The sequence below is a fragment of the Biomphalaria glabrata genome, chromosome 17 (assembly GCF_947242115.1).
Source record: "Biomphalaria glabrata chromosome 17, xgBioGlab47.1, whole genome shotgun sequence".
Classification (NCBI taxonomy): Eukaryota; Metazoa; Mollusca; class Gastropoda; family Planorbidae; genus Biomphalaria; species Biomphalaria glabrata.
Genome location: NC_074727.1, coordinates 7341960 through 7350367, shown reverse-complemented (window position 1 = coordinate 7350367; position 8408 = coordinate 7341960). Strand labels below are relative to the sequence as shown.

The 8408-nt window shown below is 32.1% G+C and overlaps 1 protein-coding gene and 1 long non-coding RNA gene across 3 annotated transcripts; both read left to right on the top strand.

Moving 5' to 3' along the window:
• The first annotated feature begins 406 nt into the window (after nucleotides 1-406).
• Nucleotides 407-3099, top strand: LOC106055332 (uncharacterized). The gene is made up of 2 exons (XM_013211548.2): nucleotides 407-599; nucleotides 1765-3099. Exons 1-2 carry the CDS (start codon nucleotides 429-431, stop codon nucleotides 1897-1899), a joined length of 306 nt encoding a protein of 101 aa, XP_013067002.1. The 5' UTR covers nucleotides 407-428; the 3' UTR covers nucleotides 1900-3099.
• Nucleotides 3100-4345: 1246 nt separating this feature from the next.
• LOC129923579 (uncharacterized) lies at nucleotides 4346-7857 on the top strand. 2 transcript variants are annotated; one of them, XR_008775547.1, is made up of 5 exons: nucleotides 4346-4390; nucleotides 4732-4965; nucleotides 6191-6297; nucleotides 6651-6719; nucleotides 7081-7857. It is a non-coding gene; the product is annotated as an uncharacterized LOC129923579 (long non-coding RNA). The 2 variants fall into 2 exon arrangements; XR_008775546.1 differs by lacking the exon at nucleotides 4346-4390 and having other exon boundaries at nucleotides 4555-4965.
• The last annotated feature ends 551 nt before the right edge of the window (nucleotides 7858-8408 follow it).

Below are 8408 nucleotides of genomic sequence, written 5' to 3'. Positions count from 1 at the left end.
AAGCTGTCCCTCTCGAAAACGCTTTTAAAATCCCCTCAGACGCCAGCATGCCTTAACTGGTATAGAGCACCTGGAAGCAAGTGGGCTTTCGAAAAAAAAACAGCTGGATCTCTTACAAAGGAGGCGGGATTTAGGCAACATTTGAGACCAAAAAGAAATCTACTGCAGAAGATAGGTGTAGATGTCTGAAAAAAATAATTCCAAAAATAGCAGACAGTGGCTTTGTCTGAATTTGATGAAGCTAAATATGTAGATCACAGCTTGGACTGTCTAGCCACGTGGGTCGTGTAGCTAAGTGGCATTAATGATTAAAAGAAACTATAAACAAATCTTCCCCTCCTCTTAAAAAAAACACTAACTAAAAGAAAAACTTTTTTCTCTACCCACTGTCCCATCTATCGTTTCATTTGAGTCCTGGGTGTCTCTAAATGGGCGCCAATCAAGGAAAGGATGATACATCTACCGGAAGTCTGCCGGACGCACTGGAGAGTGCAGAAGTCGACAGTAACACGATGAAACAGAAACGAAATGCCCAGGGCAAATTAGAGAATACATTTGCTCTTGATGCAGTATCTCGTTCAGACGCTACAGAGCCAGAGGTATGGCATGTATGTGTATAAAGTAGTCAAATTAGTTTCATCGAAGGGTCGTTGGTTTCAACTTATACATCAAACACAAAAAACACGAATGACTTACTTAGCACGATTGTCTTACTTAGCACGATTGTCTTTTTACTTAGCACGATTGTTTTACTTAGCACGAATGTCTTACTTAGCACGAATGTCATACTCTACAGAAAAATTACGGTTATTTCCCTACATATATTCATTAATCTGTTTGACCGTTGGTGCACTAAGCAAGATATGTTGACCGTCTCTTTCCATTCCACTGTCTTTTGCCTTGATTAAAATCTCTTTCTATCACATTCTTTGTTGTTATCTTCCTGTCGCTTTTGCTGTCTGCCTCTTCTTCTTTTCCTGGTACTGTTCCCTGCAGGAAGGCCTTGTAGACTTCGTAATATAGCTTTACAGTTTTAGTTTGTTTTTTTGTTGCAATGGTCTTTGTGCCATTGTGATCCGGTTTCGTACTGAAGATTAAAACATAATTATGTAACAATAAAGTTAACATGTAATTCTTATGTTTCTGGAAATTGTTTGGTATTCCGACTAGGCACTAGATCTGGGTTTTATTGAAAGAAAATTAAATAGACTCCCGAAATACAACAGATCGTCTTCATTTGTGGCAAAATATACTGGGATTTACGTGGTCACGTGAAATACTGCACTCATCCTTTATCTTCGGAATCGAAGAAAATAACTCATTTTAAACAAATAAAAAATATTCAGATGTAGCCTAATTAGAGCACACAAAAAATATGGTAATTGACCATTGTCAGGCCATTATTAGACGAAGTGTATGATCTCTAGACTTGGCATGACATGACATCACCCCACCCATATGTTAAATTGCAGAGCTTGTTCATAGACATAAAGTAACACCATTAGGCAAATCCTTATCCTCTATATCGTATGATAGATTAAAAAAGAAAATAAACAATTATACATAAAGAATTAAAACTCTTTTAGGCTTTGTGCAATTTTTTTTCAATAAACACAAATGACTATATCAATACTAACACAAGCATGAACAAAAAACTATTTTTAAACCTTTGCATGACTTAATGTTATAAGATAAATATTTATTGTACTCTAATTAAACAACGAATACATAACTGTGTAATGTTGTCATATGATTCCCAATTAGGCTGGCCCTGCAGAAAAAGTGGTGACTGCGTCATTCCACGGCACCAGTACCGGAAGCATCATTCGAACTATAAACTTGTTTCAAGGACCAAAGTCTTCTGGAAAATTGCATACATCACGCCATGAGAAATATTAACCAGAAGCAATGAGTAGACTTCTAGTTGGTCACCAGTTCCAAGAACATTTTCTTTGTATGATAATCAGCTAGAAAATAAAGAAAACAGTAGCCACTGGGGCTTATTATGTACATGTAATAGAATAAACACATTATGATCTGCCAAATATATTGTGATTGATTATGTAGTTAATATGCACTCATTACAATGCCTCCATTCATGTTGCACAATCGAAGTGGGCAAAGCCTGGGTTGGCGGACATGGTTCTCGAAAACGGCTCTAACAATTTTCCTAGACATTATCGTTGGGAAAAGAATTACTGGTTAGTTGGCCACACCGGGAAAACTGTAGTTTGGCCGTATAATTTTTCAAAGTATAAAAAGAAATTAATTTAAATTTGGCCTGAGGACTAGAAAATCTTTATCTTGAACAGACTACACTCGCGTGTATTTCCACATGTAGGTCCTTTTCAATTCAAGTGATTAATACAGTAATGTTCAGGAACATCTTGCGCACTGTCTTTTAAGTCTAGATATAAAGGCATGTCATTAGAATATAATAAAGTGTAGTAGATCTACACATTCGCTTAACCAAGATTTTTTCTCTGGGAGAGAATAACAACTCTCATTAGTTATTGAGGGAGGTACTGTCTTTAATTATTTTTTTCTTGTTTTATGTAGGCTATACATAACTGTGCATAAGATCCTGACAATGTGCATTAGTCTAAAAGCAATAATGATCAGACATCAGAAGTAGCCTAGATATTGTATGTGTTAAAGATAGCATAGTGATTATAGGTATTACTGTATTACTAATTTCATTCATTATAGGTAAATGATTAATGGCAATGTCTTCTATTCCGAGGATCTAGGATGAGTAGGCCTACAATGTTTCAGTGGATTACGCAAACACAGTTGCGACCTACATATTTCACCACGTCTTGTTCAGACAAATAAATAATTAGACATATTACAATTAGCACGAAAAATCGGATGAATGATAGTCTAGCAATGAGATGTGTCAGGGGCAGGAATGGTGAGAGAGAATGCGTTATTTCTTTGTTACTATTTAAGTATGAAAGAGTTATATCCCTTTGTTTATTTTTCTTGTATGATAGAGTGAAATTGGTAGTCAGTTATTTTTTCCTGGATTGATGTTTATGTACACATACCTTGAGAGTGGCTGTCATTTTTGTGCTCTGTCGGATATTAAAGGATTATCTATGTTTCCGTTGGAGTTGAAGTGTGTTTAGTAGTAGTTGTTCATAATAGTGATTGTTCTTAAAAGTAATAATTGCAATAATCCCCCCCCCCCAAACGAGCCAAGCCAAAGCAAGAACAAGCAAGTATTAATGAATTGTATTGGAGTAACCCTTAATAAGCCAAGCAAGAAATAGAACCCTGACAAGATGTATTAGAATAGTTTAGAGATGAGAATCCTAACATTATTAGTTATAGCCTTAACTGTTAAAAAACTACCTAGTGATGAAGTTTATCTTAGTGATGATATGTGTTCAAAACTGCCTTGTAATTAAATGTTAAACGTATCCTAGCTACTGATTACTTGTATTAATCATGGAACTATACTAATGGAACACCAGCTTCGAGATTTTATGATCAGAGTGCCGTTGCGCATCTTTTTTCGCGCACCATACCAATTTGAAAAATCGATGAGGATGCCAAAGAAGAAATTTACTCCGAGAGCCACTTGGATTGACCTTCATTGAGAGTAAAACTTCCCCACACTATATTTTATTAGATCTGTAAAAACTTAATCCATTTTCTGACTATCTGATAAAATAGATACAATTTCCCTGAATAATGGATCGTCACAAAAGATTTTTTTTTAAGGCCACTTCGTTAAAATAGGTGTTTCCAGTACTTCCTCATTTGGGTATTTTACACAAAATCTGGAATTTTTTTTATGTACATGTCATTTTTATCATCTGTCCCGCGCAACCAAACCATCCACTTTTCCCGGTCACCAATGTTCTTAACAAGATATCAAGAGAGAGAGGCTGGTCCATTATTTGCGTAGTCCAGCCAGCTTTTTTTTTTTTTCGACAACCTTTTTTCGTTCTCTCTCATGAAGGATATGTTTTGAAAATTAGTCTTACAAAATACAATTCCAAACCAACTCATGCAGTTATCGTCTTTTCACAGTATTGAGGAGTCATCCTTTTTGCTAGCCAGAGTGTTAATTGGCAAAAGTGAAAAATTCATTTGTTTAATTTTTTAAAGTAAATATTCTTAACTATATCTTTTATATAATAATATATTTTTAAAATAATAATCTTTTATATAGACATGCTTTAATAGATCTAATAAATGATTAACTCGGACCTACCAATATGGGTATATAAATACTTAAATCTGGGTATTTAAAATTTCGAATGCGATTTTTTTAAAAACCGAACTTATAAATAGATCTAGATCTAGATCTCTTGTATAATATAGAATAATATACTATAGATCTAGATCTACAACACCTAGACTAAAGTTAAAGACTAAGGTCTAGATTTATTTAACGTTTAAAAAAAAATCAATAGATCTAATATAGACAGTCATGAGATCCACTCTATTTTATCTAGATCTAGACCATACATGAGATCAATAATTCAAATAATTGTCAATAATTATAAAGTCAATATGAATATTTTAATTATTTATAGATCTAGTCTAGAGTCTAGATCTATCGATCATCTAGTCTGTCTAGTATAGCTATACTTATACACTTTTACAGTTTATGAGTATACTCATACGAGTCATACTGGCTATACTATAGTATAGACACTATAGTTAGTATAGTTAATACTTTTTAATAGTAGATCTATCAATTCTATCTAAATCTAGACTTCACTTTCACATCACATTCACACGATTATTGATACAGACAGTGAATGAAACGAATGCAGTGGTTATACTGATTATACTTAAAGTGACGATACTACTTATAGATCTACCAGTTGATAAACATCATCATCATAGATAATAATCTACATCTATAATCATAGTGCCCTTTATTTAGTCAATATAGTCAAGTCAAGATAGTGGAACGTAAACTCGAAGGTTTAATACAATAATATGGTATGAGTCTATGAGTTAGTATAAGATCTAATTATTTTGTTACTTTGTATGTGACAGTATGTCAATGTCTCAATTAAAATAATTAATATCACCAGCCATATCATTTTAAATATTTAAAAAGTAGACATAGATTTTTATTATATTATAAATAGATAGATTAGATCTACATATAATTTTACAAACTTTAGAAATGATTGATTTTATTTTTTATTGATAAGCCTTCTAGACTAGATCTAGCATCTCTAGCTAGACTCTAACATGTAGATTGTAGATCTTTGAATTGGATCGATATTCACCTTCCTAAATTGTCTCTAAAGTCTATAGCTATAGCTGATTTGAGAGGCCCAACGAGGCAAGACGAGTCTATTAGTACTCTGTCTCTTGATCTATCTAGTAGGCCTACTAAGCTAGTGCATTAGCCAAAGTGTAGTCAAATCTTGACAACTAGTCTTCTAGATCTAAGCTTCTAGAATAATTAGATCTAGATCCAGTTCAGATTTAGAATATAAAAGTTTTTACTACCTAAAATGCTAAATCTACTGATCTAAATTCTAGATATATAGATCCAGTTCAGATTAGGAATATAAAAATATTCCACTAGCTAAAATTCTAAATCTACTGATCTATACTTAATATGTTGATCTAAATTATATGACATCTACAAAAATTATTATTAAGATATAATTATAGATTCTAGACTAGTTATATATGTACATAAAATATATAAATAAAAGATTAAATTTATGCAGGCCTAGGTCCCATAAAGTTATAATTGATCCAGATCTATCAGTAAAAGTTACCTTCGATTGGCAGTTTTACCCAATCTAATCTATACAAGACAATTTATAATCCATGCCTTGCCTACACCCCATATATATTAAATAATAGTTTCCATTCCATGCCATACCCAGACCCATGAGTTCATGAAATAATAAATGATGTGGTGTCAAGTTGGATCTATTCCCTGAAATTCAGTACTTTAATATAAAACTCACATATCTAGTTAATTATTTGCTATGACACTGATAAACTTGGACTTGTGTGATACATAGGCCTATATGTTTCTTATCAGATTTAATTAATGAAGTTTTGGTGCATTTTAACCAGTAATAAGGCTACAAAAGTAGCATCAGATGTATTCTAACCATTGGTATTTTTCCTGTCAACATTTCTATTCTAGTCTGTGATAAATTATAAATAAAAAAAAATGTTTGTAATGTTTCAGTTATTAACAAGTAGAACCATGGCAACCAGTTCTGATGATGTACCAGAATGGCTCAAGGATCATACTTATACTATTTCTACTCTCTGGGCATCCATTCAATATTTAATGTAAGTACTACTATACAATTTTTATTTTAGTTATCTAATAGATAGATATTTTATGAATTGTGTGATTTTCATGGTCAAGCAACATCCAAATATCTGGGATGGAATTTAACATTTTTCTCTAGTTTTTTTTTTATTTATAACACTCTTAAGCACATTCATCTTTCATGAATGCCTAATATACCTTGGCTGTTGTGCAGGCCATTCCTTTACAATAAACTGTTAGATGAAATTAGGAAAAATTGTCTGATAATTTGTATGTTTGATACAACAACGTTTTCAATTTAATAATATTATTTTTTAATTTTAATGTTTTCAAAAGAAATTAACCAATATGCCTAATTGTATAATTACAGTTATGTTTGGAAATGCAAGAAAAAGGCATGCATTCCTGAAAAGTCAATGATTGGTTGCACCTCTTAAAGGTAAGGTACTGCAATTTTTCCCTATGTACTTTTCTCATAAGCTGAAGTACTTGTATTTTTGAAAAACTAGTTTTCCATGAAAATGTAAATCATAATATATGTTATAGTTGCTTTTAGATTAGTTCAATGTGCATCAAATTAACTGAACATCTGCCTTCACCTATAGTAATAATTCATAACTATTAAGGTCAGGGCCATGTCTACACATTAACGCAGTAGCTCTTTTTAGGTACAGACTATTTTTAGAATGGCAAAATTATATAACTATACTTAATAACATATATACGTTTAGCATGGTCAACACATATGTCACACATATTTTTTTTTTTTTTTAAATCCTTTTATTTATTTTTATAACTAGATAACTTCCTGTTATGAGAAAAGATGAGATTCTTGGACTCTTGCATAGCACCACCAGAAAGGAAAATCCCATCATGTTGCAAAATAAAAGTCTTGGACCAATTTTAATTTAAGATATATATATTATACTGTAAGCTGTATACATATTTATGTATATCCTGTCATTCAGCCAACAAGTTTGGATTTAGTATTTCCTTAAATCTGTTTGATATTGTACTTGAAAACTATTAATCTGAGCCCCATTAAAACAAGAGGGAGCGCAGTGGATGAGTGGTAAGGGAAATTTTACTTTTTTAAAATTAAAATAAGAATCTAACAAAAGTAAACATATAAAATATGGTGCATTCTCCTTAAAACTAAAACCTAGTGCAAAGGTTTAAAATGTTGGCAAAAAAAAGCAACATCAATTAAATATTCTTAATTCCCTTTGCAAAACTTACTGAGAAGAACATGCATGTTGTTCCCTCATAAGTTTCTTGACAGAGGAAATCTTGTTTATATTAGATTTGAATTAAGCAAATTAAGAAAAAAATTATAATCATTATTTCAAATGGTTTTATCTAAACCTTATGAATTATTTTTCAGTTCTAAGTATATTGGAATGAATGGATAATCATGAAATCGTTAAATAATTGCTGCTATCATTCCATTGACTAAAGAACCATAATTTTTTTTAAAATTAATTTCAAAATGATTTTTTTCAAGCAGAGTTCACATAGATCTTGAGTGAAATTTTTCTTTTTTTGACTAATGCTTCAATTTTATTGTATCATTAGTTTTTTATTTTTATTACCCAGAATATTTTAAAAATGAGTACACTATTTTCATGTAATAATGTAACTTGGTATTCACACATCAAAATACGCTATAATCTTTAGGCCATATAGATTTGTATAAATATAAATTAACTTGCTTAAATGCATTGTAAATGTATATTGTTTGGATAAGAATAAAAGTTTTTCTGTAGACAATTATTGTTCAAGATTTGTTGATGCTCCTGCTTAATAAATTATATATACAGGTCATTAGTTTAATCACACTACTGACACAAGAAAAACTGGTCGCCCCCACTTCCATTACATCTATAGATGTAATAAAACGTGACCTCAAATCAGTGAACATCAATACTGACAATTGGGAAGACATAGCTTTAGACCGCAACAGATGGAGAGACAGTGACCAAGAAAGCTATGGACAGTGAAAGTACATAGGTCTCAGCTCAGGAAGAAAAACGTACAGTCCGAAAAACGGCCAGCTCCTCTACCACCGAAACAAAAGCCTGTGCTATCTGTGGACAGGAGTGTCTCCAAAATAGGGCTCCACAGCCAC